General features: G+C 49.5%; 1 protein-coding gene across 4 annotated transcripts; it reads right to left on the bottom strand.

The window, feature by feature from the left end:
- Window positions 1-2,605: 2,605 nt before the first annotated feature.
- On the bottom strand, window positions 2,606-20,975 carry BCAT2 (branched chain amino acid transaminase 2). Of its 4 annotated transcripts, none has more exons than XM_003406825.4 (11): window positions 20,854-20,972; window positions 16,169-16,240; window positions 15,596-15,799; window positions 7,995-8,105; window positions 7,787-7,906; window positions 7,297-7,460; window positions 5,840-5,982; window positions 5,564-5,649; window positions 5,204-5,344; window positions 5,053-5,127; window positions 2,606-4,113 (listed from the first exon to the last, which is right to left on the bottom strand). In XM_003406825.4, the coding sequence occupies exons 1-11, from the start codon at window positions 20,875-20,877 to the stop codon at window positions 4,075-4,077; spliced, it is 1,179 nt and encodes a 392-aa protein (XP_003406873.1). In that variant the 5' UTR covers window positions 20,878-20,972; the 3' UTR covers window positions 2,606-4,074. The 4 variants fall into 4 exon arrangements, with proteins under 4 accessions (XP_003406873.1, XP_064150086.1, XP_064150085.1 ...); XM_064294014.1 differs by lacking the exon at window positions 2,606-4,113 and adding an exon at window positions 4,135-4,313 and having other exon boundaries at window positions 20,854-20,973; XM_064294016.1 differs by lacking the exons at window positions 2,606-4,113; window positions 15,596-15,799 and adding an exon at window positions 4,130-4,313 and having other exon boundaries at window positions 20,854-20,975.
- Window positions 20,976-21,929: the final 954 nt, after the last annotated feature.

Here is a 21,929-nt window from a genome sequence, read left to right as displayed (position 1 = left end):
ACTCTCTATTTTCATGTCCATTCTGCCAGCTTCTGACCCCCACTGCCCTCTCAACTCCTCTCCAGACAGGAGATGCCCACATAGTCTCTTGTGTCTACTTGATCCAAAAAGCTCACTCCTCACCAGTGTCATTTTCTATCCCATTGTCCAGTCCAATCCCTGTCTGAAGAGCTGGCTTTGGGAATGGTTCCTGTCTTGGGCTAATAGAAGGTCTGGGGACCATGACCTCCAGGGTCCTTCAAGTGTCAGTCAGACCATTAAGTCTGTTCTTTCTATGAGAATTTGAAGTCTGCATCCCATTGCTCTCCTGCTCCCTCAGGAGTTCTCTGTTGTGTTCCCTGTCAGGGCAGTCATCGGTTGTAGCCAGGCACCATCTAGTTCTTCTGGTCTCAGGCTGATGAAGTCTCTAGTTTATGTGGCCCTTTCTGTCTCTTGGGCTCATAATTACCTTGTGTCTTTGGTGTTCTTCATTCCCTTTGCTCCCGGTAGGTTGAAACCAACTCGTGCATCTTAGATGGCTGCTTGCTAGTGTTTAAGCCCCAGACAACACTCTCCAAAGTGGGATGCAGAATGTTTTCTTAATAGATTGTATTATGCCAATTGACTTAGATGTTCCCTGAAACGATGGTCCCCAAACCCCCATCTCTGCTATGCTGGCCTTCGAAGCATTCAGTTTATTCAGGAAACTTCTTTGCTTTTGGTTTAGTCCAGTTGTGCTGACCTCTCTTGTATTGTGTGCGGTCTTTCCCTTCACCTAAAATAGCTCTTATCAACTATCAATTAGTGAGTACCCCTCTCCCACCCTCCCTCCCTCCCCCCTCTCATAACCATCAAAAAAATTTTCTTCTCTGTTTAAACTATTTCTTGAGTTCTTATAATAGTGGTCTCATACAATATTTGTCCTTTTGCAACTGACTAATTTCACTCAGCATAATGCCTTCCAGATTCCTCCATGTTATGAAATGTTTCACAGATTCATCATTGTTCTTTATTGATGCATAGTATTCCATTGTGTGAATATATCATAAGTTATTTATCCATTCATCCATTGATGGGCATCTTGGTTGCTTCCATCGTTTTGCTATTGTAAACAGTGCTGCAATGAACATGGGCGTGCGTATATCTGTTCGTGTAAAGGCTCTTATTTCTCTAGGATATATTTCAAGGAGTGGGATTGCTGGATCATATGGTAATTCTATTTCTAGCTTTCTAAGGAAGCACCAAATTGATTTCCAAAGTGGTCATACCATTTTACATTTCCACCAGCAGTGTTTAAGTGTTCCAGTGTCTCCACAGCCTCTCCAACATTTATTGTTTTGTGAGCAACTGGTTTTTAAAAGTTCATTTAAAAATAACAATATTTAACCTATTACGTGTCAACGTATTCCTGTTTAGTCTTTGTTTCTGCTACCTCAAGTGATCTCCCTGAGCCTACTTCCTCAGGATGACCTCTGACCCTGTTTATCTCCTAAGGAGGGCCACTTGTCCTTTCTTGATCACTCCCTCAGGGACTCTTAGTTAGCAATTTCATCTTGGTCTTTGTTTGGAGCCAGGTCACTGCCAGCATCTAAATTGGCTACTCTTGCTTGAGTCAGGAATTCTTGAGCACAATCAGCTCTGACCACAGAGAAAACAGCCAAAAAGTTTTTGGCTGCAAGTGCCTTCCCACCCAAAACAAAACTAAATTAAAACACTCTGCAAATAACAAACAACCAGACAAAATTAGCTTCAACAGGTTTTTGTTTTACTTTGAAAAAAAAAGTCCAGAAATCAGAGGCTTCAGAGTTGAAGGACTCTGGTTTTCTCATCTCTGTCATCTGCCACCCTCAGTGTGTGGACAACAGCACTCTTGGTGGGCACAAAATGGCTGCAGCAGCTCCGAGCATCACACTGCACTGCCGAAGCAGGGAGGGAAGAAAAGAAGAAGTAGCCTTCCTTGATTCTTCTCCCAGGGAATGAAAGCTTTCCCAGAGACCTCCAGCAAATTTTCCCTAGCTTCTCCTTGGCCTGGCAGTTCAAAACCTTCAGCTGCTCTTTGGAAATTCTATGGGGCAGTTCTACTCTGTCTTATAAGGTCACTAGGAGTCATAATGGACTCCATGGCAATGTTTTTTTTTTCCTCCTTGGCCCAGGACTTACCTTGAGCAATCACCGACAAAAGGGAATAAGAGGGTGTGCTGCCCCAACATGCTGGAATTCTCCTTGAATTGCAGAAGCTTGATGACTGATGGATAGGCCACAGTATCTATCCAATAGTCCCACAGGGTCTACCTCCAGCAGGGCTGTGACCTGCCACAGCAAACTGGACCAGAGAGATAAAGTTACACGCCCAAGGCCACACAGCAAGCTGATAACAGAGGCACATTTGAATCCAGACATGCAACCGGATGGATGTGCCTAGTCCTAATGCCTGGCTTTTTTCCACATTTAAAAAAAAAAAAAAAAAAAATTATTGCTTTCAAGTTGATTCTGACTCATAGCAACCCTATAGGACAGAACAGAACCGCCTCATAGGGTTTCCAAGGAGTGGATTCGAACTGCCCACCTTTTGGTTAGCAACCTGAGCTCTTAGCCACTGTGCCATAGAGATTATTTGAATGTGTGTGAGAGGGCAAAGATCAGAACATGCAGAATCACAGAGACAAATAAACGGGGACTAGGTTTTAGAAATGGAGCCCTGGTGGCACAATGGTGAAGCACTTTGCTGCTAGCCAAAAGGTTGGTGGTTCGAACCCTCTCCGCAGCTTCATGGGAGAAAGTCACAGAGATCTGTTTCCATAGAAAACCCTATGGGACAGCTCTACTCTGTCTCATGGGGTGGCTAGGAGTCTCAATCGACTTGACAGCACCCAACAACAACAGACTTTAGAAATGAGGCAAAGGTAATTCAGCGATAGAATTCTCAAATTCCATGTGGAGACTGTGGTTGGATTCCTAGCCAGTGCACCTTATGCACACCCACCACCTGTCTGTCAGTGGAGGTTTTCGTGTTCAGTAGAGCTTCCAGACTAAGACAGACTAGGAAGAAAAGCCTGGTGACCTACTTCCGAAAATCAGCCAATGAAAACTCTATGGATCACAATGGTCCTCTCTGCAACCAGTCACGGAAATGGCAGAGGACTAGCTTGTGTTTTTTTCCTTTGTGCATGGGGTTGATTGTCGGCAGCTAATAGATTTTAGAAACTTCTTCATGTTCACCTCCTCCAACAGTATCATGCATCACCCTTCTGGCCCATCATCTGCAGTACTGGCTAGGGTGCTGGGGAGCCATAGGGAGGCAGTGAGCAGGGGAGGGGCAGGGGAGGTCTGGGTGTAGAAAGACCCCTTTGGGGCCATGTAGCAGACATACAGGAAGCCAGAGTCCAGGGAATGGGCTGGAACAAAGAGTCCAGGCAAGGGAAGACAAGGCCTGACCTGGAGCTCCAGCTGAGGGGACAGACATTTAGGGGACAGGACGAATAGGGTTTGGTGACTGGCTGAACCATGCGGCTGTTCCCAAGGTAGGTAAGTAGAGGGAGGAGCCGATAGGTGGGGAAAACTGTTAAATTCAGTTTGGGATGAAATGGAAAGGCCTCTCCCAGGGGAGGGAAGATGGCCAGGACACGGGCTCGGTTTGCTGGGTCCCTGAGAAAGAAACGGGCCGAGGACAAGGCTTCCTGGTTAAGACTCCGGGGTCCCCGAGTCGCATCACTGGAGATGACAGCTAAAGTCTTGATCTTTGGCATTTTATTTCAAAATTGCAGCAAGAAGAAAAAAAATCAACGGCAGCACCAGGTAGTCTGGCCAGAGAACGGAGAGATGTGGAGTCTTGACCACACGACACGGTGCAGTGGGGGGACCAAATCCCCAAGGCCCGAGAGGTGGGACTAGGAGCCAGGACGCCTGGGCCTGGCCCTTATGGCTTTGGGATGTAGCAACCACATGGGGGAGCCCGAGACCCAGGCGTCCCGGGACCGAGTCTTTTTTTTCATATTGCACTTCAGGTGAGTCATTGGCCGGAAGTGGGCAAAGGCTGGCGGTAGCCAAACGCTACACGTCGCTGCATCCGACGGTGGTGAAGGACAGCCCGCGGAGTCACACCGGGAGCATCCACTCATGGGCGCTTGTTCCGTACTGCGAGGCAACGGAGACGGAGCGTGAGGGAAGCTGCACTGCAACTCCCAGCAGCCCCTGGGGCGTCCCAGACTGAGCGCTTACGGAGCTGCGCCCAGAGCCACATGGGAAATGTAGTCCAATTCCTAGAAGCCCGCGGACAGTCATAGGGAGGAGGAATCAAGACAAAGAGGGCGTAGAGGCTCGAGGGAGATATGGTTCTGTAGAAAGGAGTTATTGTAAGGCTCTGAAGGCTCTTGGAAAAAGTAGTTCTTAGCTGGGAAAGCCCGGATGGTCAAGGGAGGTGTAGTTCTATGTCCCGAGGAACAGGAGTTTACAGAAGCTCAGTGAAAGGTTGTTCCAGGTCTGGACTGCCAGGAAAGGCGCCCAGAGGTTCTCGGAAAGCATACCTCAGCTCAAAAGAACGGGAATGCCTCCAGAGGCTCCTGTGAGGAGCTATTCTCAGGCCAGAGAAGGAGCCAAGGTCCAGAGGCTCGTGGGAGGAAGATTTCTCACCCCAAAGGGATACCCAGGGCTCAGAGGCTCATAGGAGGCGGACTTCTGAAGCCAGATGGCTGGCTTAGGTCCCAGAGGGTCACGGAAAGGGGATTTCCCACACCAGAAGGCTACCTAGTGACCCAGTACGCACGGGGAAGAGGATTTGTCACACCCGTTTACCCAGGGGCCGCAGAGGCTCGTGGAAAGGGGCATTTCTCAAGCCAAAGAGCTAGCCCAGGGTTCCACAGGCTCACAGGAAAAGGTTATTAGCCCCAGCGGGGTGCTCCTGGCCAGAGATTCATGGAATGCAGCCTCAGCACAATGCCCCAAAGGCTGGTGGGAGGGGCTGTTATCTGCTTCTCAGACAAAGCGAGGGTAAATCAGCTTTCAGTTCAGAAGTTTATAGGGGAACTTCTCCGGGGAACAAAGCCTCCTGCCTATTTCCCCGTGGGTGTACCTCACCTGAATTGCCTTCAGCTCCTTCTGGAGGCGGAGGATAAGCTCAGGCCCGTTTTCCATGGTGGGAATGTGAAGTTGCTGGGGAAGAAGGGGCCATGAGGTCCAGGCATCTCTCCCTTCTTTCCTCCCACCGCCAAAGACAGCTTTGTCTTACCTTGCCTTGGTACAGGATTTTGTGCACCGGGCAAACCTGGCAAGCCGTGCCTGAGCCAAAGACTTCACGCACCCGCCCCTCCTCCAGCGCCCGCAGCAGCTCATTCATGGTAACCTTTCGCTGCGCAACCCGGAACTCACCCTGCAGGGTAGGGTGAAGGGACAGACATAAACGTGAGCCTAGAGGGTGGCCCTGCTGCAGTCCCCTGCCTCGCCCTCCCAGAGATCCAAGGGGGGACACGGAAAGCCAAAGAGAGGTGGACAGAGACCCAGAGACATGCCGATGTGCCCCAGCTCCCCCACTACAGACCCCTGACGCTCAGGCCCCCAGTGCAGCGGGCCCATCACCCCGTGCCCTCACCCAGCTCTGAGCCAGGTCCAGCACACTCTGTCTGACGACTCCAGGCAGGATGACACCGTCCAGTGGGGGAGTCACCAACTCCAGTACTTGGTCAGGCAGAAGGGGTGGCGGTGTTACCTCACACCCTCATGCCCACCTGGTCCCCATCCTCTTAGGTGCCAAAACCCCCAGAATCCCTGGGGCCTGGGATCTGCTAGGTATGTGTTGTCTGGCACCCGCATCCCCCATGGGGTCTGGGAGAAGACCAGGGCCTCGCTGGGTCCTGGGTGGGCTCACCCCCATCCTCGTGGGTCCAGTAGACAAAGATGTTCATGGTGCCCACCTCAGTGAGCTGGTGGTCGGGCCCGCACAGCCAGAGGACCTGCTCACAGCCCCTCTTCTTCGCCTCCTGCTGCACAAACACCGTGGGCCCGTAGTTCCTGTCGTAGGGCAGCTGGGTTGGCCAGGTCCAGTCCTTGCACCACATGGTCTCAAGAGTCCCTCCATATACAGAGCAGACTCTGCCCCTCCCTGGCTCACAGCCCTCCAAGGCTCCCCAGTGTCCCAGGACAAGGCCCCAGCCCCTCTGCCTGGCGTTCAAGCCCCAGCCTGGCCCTTGAGCACTTGCTCAGCCTTTTGAAAAAACTGGGACTTGTTTTTCTTCCCTGGACACCTTCCGTAGCCCGGCTTCCCCCTACCCTACGTGCTGGTCCCTAGGATTCGAAATTGTTTACTACCTTTTGTACCCAGCAAACCATCTCCTTCCTCCCCACCAGCCTCAGTTGAGGGGTCACCTCCTTCATGAAGCCCTCCACCTCTCCCAGGCCTGGTCAGGCTATCGCTGGGCCTTCCTGATGCCCTGAGTCCCCTCCCAGAGCACACGTCACTCTGGACTGTGGGGCTCCCACCAGCCTGGAACCCCTGGGAGGGCAGGGCTCCTGTCTGACTCATCTGTGTCCCAGTGTCACCAGAAACAGGACCTGGCCCTCAGGAGACCTCAGGAGATGTGTGGAAAGACCCAGAAGAACCCCCAGTTGGGCCACACTTCCTGTCGTAGCAGGACCCATACTGCTCTCTCTCCTTGGACCACCAATTACCTCCACCCTGCCTTACTGAGTCAAAGCCCCAGGGAGGCAGATTTACACAGAAAGTCCACATGAGGGTGAGGAGCCCCGGTGGCCCAGCCTGGGTGTTCAGGGGAGGCTTCCCGGGGGAGAGACCCTTGAACTAAGTCTAAACTTCATTTCTGGGGGCTTTCTGAGGGCCAGGGAGTCCCTGGGTGGTGCAAACAATTAATGCACTTGCTGCTAAACAGAAGGTTGGAGGTTTGGATCCACTCAGGGGCACCTCAGAAGAAAGGCCTGGAGATCTACTTCCGGAAAATCAGCCACTGAAAACCCTACTGGAGCACAGGTCCACTCTGACACACACAGGGTTGCCATGAGTTGGAGTCAACTTGATGCCACCTGGTTTTTCCCCACTGACCTTCACCCAACCGTCCTGCCTCTCAGCCTGTTTGTTTGTCCACCTGTAAAATAATCCCCTTCTCCTCCGACTATTTGATTTCAGCGGAGATCACACTGAACCACAGGAGGAAACCAAGACTCTGAGCAAGGGTGTCACAAAGCTCTCCCAGCGGCATGAAACAGTACCAGGAAGGACAAGGAATGTGCCAAAGGCACACGGGAAAGCATGGGCACCAGAACCTGTGTCTCCACAGCCAATGCCCCAGGGGCTAGGCTGGGGCTGCTTACCCCCCCAACTTGTAGTCGCCAACCCCACCTATCCAGGCCCGCACGAAGGTTGGGTCTGCCAGGAGGGAGACAGGGGTCACAGCGTCTCCAGGGAAGTATGAGCCCACGGGGCAGAGGATGACAAAGAGGAGGGCTTGTGTGGAGAGGCCAACACCCAGCGATGGCTGCAAAGGATAGAGGGGAGGGTGCATGAGGGACCCAGGAGTCCGGGTTTCCAGCCTTCCATCCCAGGCCCACGGGTTTGCTCTTCCCCAGATGGGGAGTCTGCATTACCCCCATGCCCCTCCTCTCTCAGATGCAAAAGTCCCAGCCCCCACCCCCTCCTCCCTCAGACCCAGGAGTCCCAGCCCCTAGCCCCCTCCTCCCTCAGACCCCGGAGTCCCAGCCTCCACCCCACTCCTCCCTTAGACCCAGGAGCCCTGCTCCCTAGTTTCTCCCCTCCCTCCCCAGAGTCCTGACCCCAGCACCCCCAGCCCTGGGAATCGCCCACCTCATTCCCAATGTACACTGGCCTAACATAGAGGCTGGTGCCGGTGTCCTCCGGAACCCAGTCTTTGTCCACTTCAATGAGCCGGCGGATACATTCGAGCAACTCGGCCTTGTCGAAAGTCTGGGCAGATATCAGGATGAGTCAGAGGAGCCTCCTCCTGACCAGCCCCAGTCCGCGCCCACCTCTCGTTCAGGTCAAGGCCCCTTACCGGGAGGCAGAGACGCTGGGCTGAGCGCAGCATGCGGTCCATGTTGAGCCAGGGTCGGAAGAGACGCACCCGCTGGTCTTGGCCTTTGAACGCTTTCATGCCTTCAAAGAGCTGCAGGGAACAAGGGCTCAGAGATCATAGGCCACCATGGAGTCAGGGGAGACAGCAGGAGTCATCAAGACTGAGAGAGACTGAGACACAAAGACACAGAGAGACAGAGACAAAGACAGAAAGGCCGATAAGACTAAGTCACAGAGAGAAATGAAAAGAGACAGACAGAGGTAGACAACTCAAGAAGCCAAAGGACAGAGACCAGTTAGAGTCAAATAGGGAGAGACAGACAAGCAGAGAACAGCCTGCTTAAACCTGTCTCAGTTCACTGTTCATATATTACAGGAATGATAATGTTTTAAGCGTCCTTCTGTTCAATGCCACTGGGTATATGTAGAAATTGTTGAGATGGCATATGCTTTGTAATGTGTATTTTCATAACAATAAAATAAAATTTAAAAAAATGATGCTTGTATACCAGAGAAACATAGAAACACTCATGGATGAAATAATACGTCTGGGATTTACTTCAAGATCATACAGAAAAGAAGAGGGTAGAGGCTCAGATGAAAGAAGTTGTGGCCAGCAGATGCCAACTGATGAAGCCGGGCAATAGGGGTATGGGGTATGCATTATATTATTCTCTCTACTTTTATTTTTGAAATTTCCTATAGTAAAAAAAAAAAAAAAATTAATACGGAAAAAAAAATTCAATGACCCTTCATTGTTTTCAGGATAAAGTCCAAATCCTCACCTCGGCCTTTGAGGCCTCCTGCGATCTAGCCTCTCCTATACTAACACTCTGCCCACTTTACCCATGGCTGTCAAGTGAATTCCAACTCATAGCAATCCTAAAGGATAGAGTAGAACTGCCCCTAGGGTTTCCAAGGCTGTAATCTTTAAGGAAGCAGGCTGTCACATCTTTCTCCCGTGGAGTGACTGGTGGTTTCAAACTGCTGACCTTTCGGTTAGCAGCTGAGTGCTTAACCACTGCACCACCAGGGCTCCTTCTCTGCCCACTAATCAAGAAAACCAAACCTGTTGCCATCAAGTTGATTCCGACTCATAGCCACCTTACAGGACAGAGTAGAACTGCCCCAAAGGGCTTCCAAGGAGAGACTGGAGGATTTGAACTGCCGACCTTTTAGTTAGCAGCCAAGCTCTTAAACACTGCGCCACCAGGGCTCCTTCTCTGCCCAGTGGTTCCCCCATTATTGCCACCATGGTCTCCTCCTCTCCTAGGTGGTCCTAGGCTCCTCCTAAGCCCAGGTTTTGCACTTGCTGGGGCCTCTGCTAGGAAACTCCTCACTTGACCTCATTTCTTTCAGCACATCTCTCAGCTTAAATCTTGCATCATTCACGGTGTTGCCTTCACCCACAGAAAGGTCAGGGTGTCTGAATACTGCCTTATTGCAGACTGCAAGTGCCCTCAGGGCAGGGACCACACCTGATATGTTCAGCAGAGTACCCCCATCCCTGTCTCCAGAGCAGTGCTTAGCAGTCATAGGTGTTTGTTGAACAAAGGAATGAAATAAAAATAAAAAACATGCAAAATTGACCGGGACATTTTTTAAAAGAAAGGGAAGAAGGGGTGGGAGGAGTATACGTGTATGCAGGGCAGGGAAGGAAATAGCCTTATCAGATAGTAAAACAAATTATAAACCTATAACACTTAAAACAAAATAACATTGGTATATTAAACAATGGAATAGCCTAGAAAATGGATTATAAATCAATGGGCGAAACATGAGTAACTCAACAAATGGTATTGGGACAACCAAATATCCACTTAGATTTTTCAAAAAATTGAATTGGATCCCTACCTCATACCTCACACTAGGAAAAACTCCACGTAGATTAAAGATTTAAATGACAAAAAAAGAAATCAAGCCATAAAAAATGTAGAAAAAAAACACAAGATAATGGTTTTATGTCTTGGATTGAAGATGGTCCCAAATATGATAAATTACAGAAGCTTAAAAAAGAAAAGATTGATACATTTGACTACATAAAAATAAACCATTTTCCACATGACACAAACCAAAGGAAAATTTTCAACTCATATCACAAAGGTTACCTTCACTAAAATATAAAGTGTTCCTACAAATCAATTTTTAAAAACCCAACCTGATGAGAAAACGAGCCTAGAAAACGGACAGTTTACAATAAAAGAAATACAAATGGTTTTTAAGCTTGTAAAAAAAATGCTCAACTTCACTGATAATTAGGGGAAAAACGAAAATTAAAATGACTTTGAGATACCTTTAAAACCACTTAAACCAAACCAAACTCGTTGCCATCAAGTCAATTCCAACTCATAGCAACCATACAGGACACAGTAGAACTGCCCTACAGGGCTTCCAAGGCTGTAATCTTTATGGAAGCAGTCTGCCACATCTTTCTCCCTCAGAGCTGCTGGTGGGTTCAAACCGGTTACCTTTCAGTTAGCAGGCCAGTGCTTAACCACTGTGCCATCAGGGTTCCTCTAAAACCACACAGGGGACTGGAAAAGGTTTTTTAAGAAGTTTGACAAGGCTTGTCTAGGGTACGGGAAACAGGTTCTGCTGGTGGAAGTGGAACTTAATACAACTTCTATGGAAATAAATGTAGCAATACCTTTCAAAATTACAAAGGCACCTACCCTTTGACTCAACAGTTCTAGAAACTGAGCTGACAGATTTACTTGTATTTTTTTTTTCTATTGGACCTTTTGTTGTTGTTGAGAATATACACAGTAAAACATACACCAATTCAACAATTTCTACATGTACCATTTAGTGATACTGATTATATTCTTCCAATTGTACAACCATTCTCACCCTCCTTTTCTGAGTTATTCCTCCCCCATTAATATAAACTCACTGCCCCCAAGGTTCCTATCTCATCTATGGAGTTGCTGTTGTCACTTTGATCCCATATAGACAGTTCTTAAAAGATCATATGCTCAAGGCAGACACTTTTTATTAGTTAAGCTACACTATTGTCTGGTTTTAAGAAGACTTCGGGGGAGATATACATATATACATACATTTTTTTAATCTTACTTTTGATGAAGGTTTATAGAACAAAGTAGCTTCTCATTAAACAGTTGGTACACATTTTGTGATATTGGTTACCAACGCCACGACATGTCAAATTCTCCCTTCTTGATCTTGAGTTCCCAATCGCCAGCTTTTCTGTCCCCTCCTGCATTCTAGTCCTTGCCCCTGGGCTGGTGTGCCCCTTCAGTCTTGTTTTGTTTTATGGGCCTATCTAATCTTTGGCTGAAGGGTGAACCTCAGGATTCTGGGGATATTTTTGGTTTAAGGTTTAAAGATTATAACAGGGTAATAGTTTCAGGGATTCAGGCAACCTTCATGGCTACAGGAAGTCTGGAGTCCACGAAAATCTGAAATTCTCTTTTGCATTTTCCCATTTTTGAAGTAGGCTGTAATCTTTACGGAAAGCAGATTGCCTGGTCTTTCTCCTGTGGAGCAGCTGGGTGGGTTTAAACCACCAACCTCTCAGTCAGCAACCAAGCACTTAACTGTTGAACTACCAAAAATCAAAAAAAACAAACCTGTTACTGTTGAGTCAATTCTGACTCAGAGCAACCCTACAGGACACAGTAGGACTGCCCCATAGGGTTTCCAAGGAGCAGCTGTTCATCCAGCCTCCATGGCTCCAGAAAGTCTGGAGTCAATAAGATTTGTAAACCTGTTCTGCATTTTTCCCCTTTTGATTGGGATACAATAGGATTCCCCCTTTTGATCAAAATGTTCAATAATGGTAGCCAGGCACCATCCAGTTCTTCTAGTCTCCTGACAAAGGAAGCAATTGTTCTAGGAGGTAATTAGTCACACATTCCATACCCTACTCCTCTTCCTGACTCTCTTTCTTCCTCTGTTGCTCCAGGAAATAGAGACCAATTGTCATGCTTTGGATGGCTGCTTGCAAGCTTTTAAGACCTCAGGTACTATGCAAGGAACTAGGAGGTAGAACAGAAGTTCTAAACACTTTATTAGGCCAATTAACTGGGGTATCCCATGAAACAATGATGCTAAACCTCTAAACCAAGGAACCAAATCCCAGGGGGTTTCTGGTTGTACATAAGCAGTCTCAGCAGCTACATTTTTGTTGTTGTTGTTGTCACTTGCATTTAAAGGGAGTGATGCCGGCACTAGGTTATTAATTGCAACATTGTCTATAATAGCACAAGACCAGAAACAACCTTCCAGTCCAACAATGAGGGACTGATATTTTAAATGAGGTGTACTGTTAGGGTGAAATACTACCCAGCAGTAATAAACAAGAGAAAAGCGCTTCAAAAGCTGTTACAGAAGAAATCTCCAAGACACAGTAAAGGTAGAAAGCAAGGTACCAAACAGTGAGTGCACAAATACATCAATGTGTGTATCCAGAAAGAAGCATTCTAGAAGGCCATGGAAAGTGGTAACGGGTTTGCTTCTTGGGAGCGCTACGAAGTGGCTGGATATGGGAGAAGTATATCCTTTCTTGTACATTTTGAATTTTAAACTATGTGAATATATGACCCATTTTTTAAAAGACTTTTTTAATTAAAAAAACACTCTGCCCTGAGATAATCTTTAAACCTTAAACCAAAAATATCCCCCGAAATCAGCTTAAAACTGAACAGTAGTTTAGCTTAACAAGTGGGAAAAAAAAAGTCTGCCTTGAGCATTATGCTCTTTTAAGAACTATCTATATGGGATCAGATTGACAACAGGAACTAGTAAGATTCGTTAGAAGCCTTAGAGAGCAGTGGGTTTATGTTAATGAGGGAGGAACAACTCAGAAAAGGAGGGTGAGAATGGCTGTACAACTGAAAGAGTGTAATCAATGTCACTAGAAATGGTGAATTGGTATATGTTTTCTGTGTATATGCTCAATAACAACAAAATTAAAAACAAAAACACTGTTATGGATTGAGTTGTGTCCTTCCAAAATATGTGTTGTACTTGTAAATATGGTCCTGTTTGGAAATAGGATTTCACTTGTTATGTTAATGAAGGCATTTCAGGGTTGGATGGGTCCTAAACCTAATCACTTATAAGTTATAAAAAGACCAGAATAAACACAGAGACACACCAGGGGGAAAGACAGACGCTATGTGAGAACCATGTACAAGAACGCCTGAGGCTACCAACAAGGAAGACATTGACATGGCCGAGACCCTGATTTGGACTTTTAACCTCCAGAATTGTGAGAAAATGAATTCATTCTTTAAAGCCATCCACTTACGTTATTTGTATCACAATAGCACTAGGTAAATAAAACACACTCCAAATCAAATGAAGTGAAAAAATAATTCAGGCAGATAGGGACAGAAAGTAGATTAGTGGTTGCCAAGGGCTTGGGGAAGAGCGGATGGAGAGTAATTGCTTAATAGGTTTGGAGTTTCTTTCTATTTGGAATGCTGAAAATGTTCTGGAACTAGACAGTGGTGATAGTTGCACAACATTGTAAATGTATTTAATGCCACTAAGTTGTACACTTTAAAATGATAAATTTCATGTTATATGTATTTTACCACAATGTTAAAAAAATAATTAAAATACAGTGGTCTTCCTGCTATTCCAGGCATGCGTTAGAGTGAGGTTGACATGGGGACATGACTCTCCTATGTCCTCAGTTGGCCTCAGCTGCCCTGTATGAGAGTCCAGGCATTGTAGAAATGTATGTTTTACACGCCAGGGCCTCTAAGCTCCATACTTCCTCTGTGTTCACTCAACTGAAGAAAAAATACTGGGTCCCAAGGCTGAAGGGCAACCTGGCTGTGCTGGGCAGAATGGAGAGGAAAATAAATAATGATCTCAGGGAACCATCTTCCTGGGGGATGAGCAAGCATAATTCTGACTGTCCTTGATGCTTGCCTTAGTATCCAACTGCTACCCAACTGAATCTGTACAGAATAGTTGGAACTAATTCAATGTCCAGTAGTAGGCGGAAAAAAAAATTCTCCAAATTCTGAACATTTTGGTCAAAGATTCTGTAGAAGAATCCTGATCAAAAGAGGAAAAATGCCGGAGAGAATTACAAATTCTCATGGAATCTAGGCATTATGGAGCCATTGAGACTGGATAAACCCCTGAAACTACTGCTCTGAGATAATCTTTAAAACTTAAACCAAAAATATTCCCTGAAGTTTTCTTTAAACCAAACAATAGTTGAGCTTAATTAGTAAAGAACATTCACCTTGAGCACTGTGCTCTTTTAAAGACTGACCTATATGGGATCAAACTGACAACAGCAACTCAAAAAATTGGATAGGAAGCTTAGGGGACAGTGAGTTCATGTTAATGGAGGAGGAATAATTTGGAAACGGAGGGTGAGAATGGTTGCACAACTTAAAGAATGGCACTGAGCTGTACATGTAGAAATTGCTGAACCGGTGTATGTTCCGCTGTGTATATTCTCAACAAGAACAAAAATAAAATAAATTATTAAATTTAAAACAAAGAAAGAGAGAATAACATGATAGTCATAAAACCCCAAAGTCACAGAATCATGCTCTAGAGGACAAAAATGACCCAAATTGCAAACCAATTACTGGGGCTGTAACATGAGCATCCAAATCTCATCTCAACAAAATTTTCCTAACAAAGGCTTTGCTTTTGAAATTAAAAAAAAAGACTTTGCCTTTAGCCATAGCTTTAAGTCACTATACCAAATGCCTCCTGGATCTCTGTCCTAGAAACCAAACAGGCTCCTCACACTCACCACTTCCCATGAAGTTGCTCCCCATCCTAGGTCCCCACTTGAGGGCAGTCACACAGTCCACCTGGCCAGACCCCCAGGTGCTATCCTCACTCTTTCCTCCCCTCCTCCCCCTGCCCCAGCCTGTCAGACCCTTGTGTCTGTCCCTCGGTCTCTCTGCCCTGTCCCTTCCTGTCCATCCACACAGCCCCAGCCTAGCCCCAGCTCCAGCCTCATCCTTTCCTGCCTGGATTTTAGCCCAGCCTCCTCCTGGTCTCCAGCCTCTCTCCTCCCACTCATCCTCCACACAACCCAAGCAGTGCCTCACTAACCCCAGAGCTGGCCCTCCTCATGGCTCCCTGGGTGTGTGGACAAGGTCCCTCCTCTGAGCTCCTGTGTGGCCCTGATGAAGTCGCTAGCCTCCTCCTCCAATCCTCCAATCCCCAAGCCCCCCAAAATCTGCCAGGCTCTTCCCCTCTCAGGCACTTGGTACTGCCTATCCCCTCTCCCCCTAAGACCCTCAAGCTCCTCTCTTTAGCAAGAGAAGCCTCGCTTTCTTTCCAGTTAGAGGCCTGATCAGGAGTACCTCTGGCCTCCCACAATGCCTCTGCTGCGTCCATTAGCACACAGACCACACTGGGTTGTTAGCAAATGTGCAGTATTCAAGTGAAGGAACTGGGATTGTTCAGCTCGGGGAAGCCAGCATCACCCAGCAAAAGGCCTGGAACATGGACGGTGGATGAAACACACAAAAAACAAAAACCCAACCAACAAGATAGAGCAAGGGGTGTGGGGGAGCACAGCAGGGGGCAAGAGACACTGAGGGAAGGGGAGAGAGGCCAGCGCTTCGCCACCTGCAGGGAGTAGTGGAGGCCTGAACAGGCCGGGTGCAGCGTGAGGTTCTGGAATGGCTTGATTCGGGGCTGGCCCCAGCCCTTATCCCTGGTCCATTCCACCATTAGCATGTGGTCGGTGAATGTACTTCCAAACACCAGGGGCTCACTGGGATTGGGCTTCTTATGAGGCTCCTTTGTCATTTCCAGATGTAGGTCTGTAGCCTATGAAAAGACAGGGGACCCAAGTGTCCTGGAACTTGGCTTCAGCCTCCAAGTGGAAAAACTCTAACTCCCATGAACCCCTGGGACACAGCCCCATAGAGAAGAGGGGCTTGTAGCCCCAGAGCCTTCTGGGAAATGTAGTTCCCTCCCATTCCCACCGCCTGACGGCAGGCTATTAGACTATCCCACTGCCACTCAGCTCTCACTTCTGGGCCCTGAACCCTTTGGAGATGCTCAAATCCGGCCCCTAGCCTCCTCCTCCCTCAGACCCAGGAGTCCAGGCCCCCAGATGCTTCTCCCTCAGACCCAGCAGTCCCAAGCCCCTGCCCCTCCTCCCTCAGACCCAGGAGTCCCAGCCCCTCCTTTCACCTTGAAGCTGGAGGAGACACATCTTCTGGAACCACACAGAAGCCAAGGGACAGGAAGTTTTCGGGCCCAAATCTGGGGGTGGGAAGAGAATTAAGAAAGGAGGTGGGGCCGAGAGTGGGAGAAAGCAGGGGGCCCTTGCACCCCCTTGGCCACCTCCTTTCCTTGGGGTGGCCCTTCTGGCCTGCTCTGTTCCAGGCCCAGTGCATTCTGGCCAAGTCCTTTGACCGTCTGATCAGTGTGTAGGGTGAGGGATTCCTGAAGGAGGCCAAATCAAAGCCCATCCCCAGGAAAGAGGTAAAATTAGCGCCCCTTCCCTTCTCTGCCTCCTGCACAGCTGAGCAAAGTCAAACACAGGCGCCTCCCACTCCAGGGACTTTGGCCCCAGCCCTGTGACCAGCTCAGAGGAGGTGACGACGAGGGAAGGTGCACAGGTAAGTGAAGGCCTCTCGGGGACCCAAATTCTGACAAAAGTTAGAAAAGTGAGGGTCCTACCGGTGATGCTTCCCCAGGACCCAGGAGTCTGGGCTCCAGGCCCCTCCTCCCTCAGACCCTGGAGTCTGGGATCCCCCCAACTCCCTCCTCCCTCAGACCCAGGAATCCAAGTCCTTATTCTTTCAGGATATTAGGGCACTGACTGGGCTCTGAGGCTGTCTGAAGCCCCCAGCCCCACACCTTGGATACCACTTTGGCAGTGACTTCAATTTGCATTAGAGCCCATGGCTGAAGGGCTCCACATGGAAGTGGGGGCCACTCGGGGTGCCAGAGCCACCTCAGCTGTTACTGGACAATGCTCAGGTGCGCCCCCCCGCCCCGCTTTGGCTTTGCCTGAAACCCACAGGGGAGAGTAGGTCTGGCTGTGTCCAGCAGGGTGGCCCTTCCCCAGTGTCCTTTGACCTCATACTCTCCCTTTCCCTAGCTGCAGGAGGCAGCTTGGTGGTGGTTGTGAGGCTGGGGGAAACAGAGCAGCCCAGCCTGCTCCTGCCCTCTGGGAACCGACATGAGTGGGAGCAGTCACTGGCCAGGAGGTGAGCTGTAAGGGAGGCCAGGGCTGTGATCCTGCTGTGTCCTAAAGTCTGGGTTACCAAGTCTGAGGTGTAGTCTAGGATGGGGCGGAGCCCAAGAGCTTCTGGGAGGATCAGTGTGAGTGCACAGCATCGCCTCTAGGGGGCAGTGTGTGCCCAGCACAGCCTTGTGGCCGTGCTTCTGTCTAGGAAGGGAAAGGACACCCACAGTGTGGAGAGAGGACAGATACATGGGATGGAGACAGCCAGCATAGGAGTAGGAGAGCAACCCTCAGGGAGAATAGAGACAGACACAGAGCCAGAATGGGAAAGCTAAAAGAGAGGAAAGTGGAAGAATGAGGAAAAAGATAGAGACACAGAAATGAAAAACATAAGCTGAAAGGAATGGAAAGTGAGGCCAAGAGATATCAAAACAGATATGGTTATGGAGGGAGAAAGGCCAAGACAAAGAGAGAAAAAGAAACTCAGGCAAGGAAGTGAAGGCAAGAGAAATGAAGAAACAGTACTGACAGCCAGACAAAGAGGAGCCGAGAGAGAGAGAAAGAGAACAAGGGGAAAGGGGGAGGCAGACAAAGCCCAAGACTTCAGGTGACAGAGCACAGAGTGGCAGGGAGGCCCAGAGAAATGAGGAAAGACTGGGAGAGGCAGAGCAATGGGGAGATATGGTCAGAGATGCTGAGAGACAGAGACAACAGGAGAGAGGGAAAGAAGGTGAGAGGCAGAAAAGCCAACTGCCACAAGGAGGCAGACAGAAGGCACTGGGCACAGTGCCTGGGCACAGTGCCCCTAGTGGCCCCAGAGGGAGTCCCTGGGTGATGCAAACAGTTAATTAACAGGCTTGGCAGCTCACCAAAATTTCAGAGGTTTGAGTCTACCCAGGAGCGCCCTGAAAGACTTGGCAATCTATTTCTGAAAACTCAGCCTTTGAAAACCCTATGGAAAACAGTTCTATTCTGACACACATGGGATCACTATGAGTTGAAATCAACTTGACAGCAACTGGTTGGTTGGTGGCCCCAAAGACCCTGTCAGGCTGGGAGAAGCTGCGTTTCTCCTCCTGGAGTATTACTCTAAGAACAGGGGTCTCAGCTGTGGAAAGGTGCCCCACCATCTTGGCACCCAAAAAAAAAAAAAAAACAAAAAACAAACCCATTGCTGTCGGGTCAACCCTGACTCATGGCGACCCCATATGTGTCAGGATAAAACTGCTAAATAGGATTTTTAAGGATGTGACACTTTGGAAGTAGACTGACAGGACTTTCTTCCGAGGCATCTCTGGGTGGACTCATACTGTCAACCTTTTAGTTCGTAGCTGAGTGCTTAACTATTTGTGTCACAAAGACGACCTTTCTGACACCTCGAACTGTAGGAATTGGGCCCAAAGGTGACCCAGATTGTCAGACACCCCCAACCTCACACCTGCACTATTGGAACAAAGGGTGTAAGAGGATTAGGGCTGAACTGCTGTTGTGGTTGGGTGTCATGTAGTCAATTCCAACTCATAGTGATCCCATGTGACAGAGTAGAACTGCCCCATTGGGTTTTCTTGGCTGTAATCGTCATGGGAGCAGGCCTTTCTCCCAAGGAGCTGCTGGGTGAGTGTGAAATGCCTTTAACTGGTGGGCTACCAGGGCTCCTTGAGGCTGAATGAAGAAATGAAAAAGGATGAAGGGAAGAGGGTTGCATAGGGCAGAATTCTGGAATATGATGGAGCCCCCACTATGTCCCATTTCAGCCCAGGACTGCCCCCACCTCAACTCAGGACTTTCCTCCCACTACAGGATGTCACCATTCATGCCAAAGCCCAGGACTGTCCCCACATCACAGCCCAGGAGAGTCCCCATATAGCACAGTGCTGTCACCGTCTCAGCCAAGGACCATTCCCATCACAGCCCAAAACTGTCATTGTCATGGCTCAGGGCTGACCCCATCCCACCCAGGACTCTCCACATCACAACCCCAGGCTGTCCCCATCACTACCAAGGACTGGCCCCACCACAGCCAAGTACTGTCCCAACACAACTCAGGACTGTCCCTTCCCACCAAAACCCAGGCCCTTCCCCACCACAGCCCAGCATTGTCCCTGTCAAAGCCCAGGACTGTGTCCTACAAACCCGAGGGCTATTCCCACATCACAGCCCAGGGTGGCCCCATCATAGTCCAGTACTGTCTCTACCACAGCCCATGACCATCCTGGTGACATGCTAGGACTGTGCCCATCACCAGCCAGGAATATCCCCTTCACCAGCCCAGTATGTCCCATGACACCCCAGAACTATCCCCATTATTGTGCAGGCCAGCCCCTGCAAGACTGTCCCACTATGGCCCAGCTCTGTCCCCTTCCCACCCCAGGAATGTCCCCATATTACAATCCAGGAGTGTACTCATCCTAGCTCAGGTTTCTCCACATCACAGCCCCAGACTCTCCTCATTACAGCCCAAAACTCATCAGACCCCACAACTGTCCTGTGATGACCCAGGACTCTCCACAACACAACCCCAAACCGTACCCATCAAAGCCCATGTCTAACCCCTAACACAGCCCAGGAGTATCACCATCAGAGCCCAGATTGTCCCTGTCATAGCTCAGGACTCTGTCTCGGTTACAACCACCAAGATTCTAAGAAAGTGAAAATTACATCAGTCTGAGAAAGGAAAATTCTTCCCTGCTATTCATCAGACAAGGAACCCTGGTGGCTGCTAACCGAAAGGTTGGTTGTTCAAACCCACCCAGCAGTGCCAAAAGAGAAGGACCTGGTGATCTGCTTCTGTAAAGATTACAGCCTAGTAAACCCTATGGGGCACTTCTACTCTGTCACATGGGGTCCCTAGGACTCGAAATCGACAGCACCCAACAACAACAGCATTTATCGGACTGGTTAGAACAAACCAGACACAGTCAAGAGCAAAGTGAACAGGAAAGGCTGCTTCCCCCAAGGTTAGGCTGCAGCTGTCAAACCCTCACATTCGCCTCCTTCTTGGAGTTGCTACTGTTTTTCTCCCTGAGAAATGTTCTCTCTAAAACCACAGACTCTGCTGGCTGTTTGACATCATCTCAGTAAGAACAGAACATCTCGGTCTTGCCTGGACGATCTGTGTCACCTGGAGGATCTATGTCACCTTGACACAGAGAAGCAGCCACGATTTCCAACCCAGGTGCAGAGCCTCAGAAGAGTGGCTCAGAATGCGGCATTCTACATCTAACTTAACCTTTAAAAAAAAAAAAAAAAAACCTTTAGTGCCCAAGAAACAGGGCTCTGAGTCCACTTACCAGGCCAGACCTGAGGCTGAGCTCTGTACCCTCATCCCACCCATAATCCTGGAATCCTGGGGCCCTTATCCCGGCGCCCCCACAGGCTGGTGGCTCCCTCCTTAACCCCCCTAACATTCCCGCATTACAGCCCCACCCTCACCCCGTGTCCCCTTCTCCATGGGCCTCCCTGACTCCCCTTCCGAGTCCACCCCATCCGAGTCTACTCAACTACCCTATAAAGAGCCTCGTGCTCATTTCCAAGGGACCCGCGCCTACCCGGCAACGCAGAGAGGAATCTGAGCGCAAGAGGAGCCGCGCCAAGCCGGACCGGGTGCACGCAAGTGGTCCCTTCCGGGAGTGCGCCTCCCCTCGGGGTTCCTCAGCCCCCCAGCCCGGGGTCCCGAACCCACCTGCCCCAGTGCGGCAGCAGCCATGGTCGGTGCGTCGGGTAACTGTGTCCGCTAGGGGCGAGGCTCCAGCGAAACACGTTCCGGCCCCACCCCTCGCACGCCCCTTTTCGCAGGATGGCCGCCCGCGGGCACCCGGGACCTCGCCAGTGATAGGGCGCCCCAGGGAGCCGGCTCGGCTGCAGAGCGCACGCGCGGGGACCTGGGGTGCGGAGAGGCGGGAGTTGACACGTATCCCCCCTCCCCAGGCTCAGTTCCAGTCACACTCTTGCTGGGCCAGAGCGGTTTTCAAAAATGTATTTTGGAAACGTCTGCATACCATGATCGCTTCGTGAACAGGAAGAACACGCTGTAAATGTAGGAGAGGTGCACGTGTCACGTAAATGCACAGAAAAAGGGAAACCCCCCCAAAAACCTGTTGCCTTGGAGTTGATTCCGACTCATAGCGCCCCTAAAGGACGGAGCAGAACTTTCCCATGGGGCTTCCAAGGAGAGGCTGGTGGGTTCGAACTGCTGACCTTTTGGTTAGCAGCCATAGCCCCTAACCGCTGTGCCACCAGGGCCCCGAAAAAGGGAAAAGTTTGGAAAAAAGAGCTTTTACGAAAACAGCAGGTAAGGATGGAGTTTCCACTCGGCAGACTGGATACGTCCCTGTTTGAAAAGTTTTTCTTTCAAACGAGAAGGTGTCTAAAACTTTCATGTTTTTGTAAGATAAAAACGCACGCGGGTCGCCGCGTCTCCTTCCAGTCGGGCTCGTCAGCGAGGCCCGAATTCCAACCCCTTTTCCTTCCCCCCGCCCCGCATTTATCAGTGACTCTCCCAGAACAGACCCCAGGGCCCGGCTTCCTGCTTATGCCTTTGTGTCTCCTCAGTTAGAGGAACCCAGATTCCCAGTCAGCCAACTACAATCCTGCAGGATCCCCAGCAACTGAACCCTGGGCCAGTGCCCCCTGTATCTTTACTGTCGGTCGTTGTACCCACAACCTTCCGTGGTCAGGGTCCCCCAACTTCCTGCACCCGGGTTAACGTGACACCAAAATCTTGTCCCTGCTGTATCTTCAAAATGCGATCACTAGCCC

Source organism: Loxodonta africana, chromosome 11 (genome assembly GCF_030014295.1).
Source record: "Loxodonta africana isolate mLoxAfr1 chromosome 11, mLoxAfr1.hap2, whole genome shotgun sequence".
NCBI lineage: Eukaryota > Metazoa > Chordata > Mammalia > Proboscidea > Elephantidae > Loxodonta > Loxodonta africana.
The sequence above is the reverse complement of the archived record's forward strand: the minus strand, read 5'-3'. Positions and strand labels throughout refer to the sequence as shown.

Coding starts and splice junctions, on each gene's coding strand:
- BCAT2 (XM_064294014.1), bottom strand. CDS start 20,877: ATGGCTGCTGCCGCACTGGGGCAG. Junction 7,907..7,994: donor CCCAGCGTCTCTGCCTCCCG/GTAAGGGGCCTT, acceptor ATATCTGCCCAG/ACTTTCGACAAGGCCGAGTT. Junction 5,983..7,296: donor GGCGACTACAAGTTGGGGGG/GTAAGCAGCCCC, acceptor GCCCTACGACAG/GAACTACGGGCCCACGGTGT.